The following is a 677-nucleotide window of genomic DNA, read 5'->3' on the forward strand; positions in this document are numbered from 1 at the left end:
TTAGAATTAGGGTTTAGGGTTTAGAATTCGGGTTTAGGGTTTAGGGTTTAGAATTAGGGTTTAGGGTTTAGGGTTTAGAATGAGGGTTTAGGGTTTAGGGTTTAGAATTAGGGTTTAGGGTTTAGGGTTTAGAATGAGGGTTTAGGGTTTAGGCTTTAGAATTAGGGTTTAGGGTTTAGGGTTTAGGGTTTGTACCTGAAAGAGGTCTGCGATATATTCATTTGGTTGGGGTTTAAATGCACTATTTAAATAAACGTGCTGCAACAAAAAACACACAAATACAGCTGCTGCTGCTGCTGCAGCAGCAAGAACAGCAGCTGCTGCTGCTTCAGCAGCAGCAAGAACAGCAGCTGCAGCAGCAGAAGCAGCAGCAGCAAGAACAGCAGCAGCAGCAGCAGCAAGAACAGCACCTGCAGTAGCAGCAGCAGCAGCAAGAACAGCAGCTGCAGCAGCAGCAGCAGCAGCAGCAGCATACTATTTCCTGGGACAACAGCAGCAACTGTCTCTCCACAGCAGCAACCCCAGCAGCAGCAGCAGCAACCCTACTATTTCTTTTCTTTTTAATGCTCTTTGTAGAAAGGAGACAACAGCAGCAACTGTCTCCCCGCAGCAGCAACCCCAGCAGCAGCAGCAGCAGCAGCAGCAGCAGCAGCAGCAGCAGCAGCAGCAGCAGCAGC

The 677-nt window shown here is 48.7% G+C and overlaps 1 protein-coding gene across 1 annotated transcript in view; it reads right to left on the minus strand.

Moving 5' to 3' along the window:
* Positions 1 to 221, minus strand: part of EMH_0043880 (uncharacterized protein) — a gene marked incomplete at both ends in the record, with an annotated part of 1425 nt that extends 1204 nt beyond the window's left edge. The window contains one exon of the mRNA XM_013495899.1: positions 196 to 221. Within this exon, the coding sequence (XP_013351353.1) occupies positions 196 to 221 (26 nt within the window). The remainder of the gene's footprint in view (positions 1 to 195) is intronic.
* Between the last annotated feature and the right edge of the window lie 456 nt (positions 222 to 677).

This window comes from Eimeria mitis, genomic scaffold (genome assembly GCF_000499745.2).
Source record: "Eimeria mitis Houghton genomic scaffold, Emh_scaff1807, whole genome shotgun sequence".
NCBI classification, from domain to species: Eukaryota; Apicomplexa; class Conoidasida; order Eucoccidiorida; family Eimeriidae; genus Eimeria; species Eimeria mitis.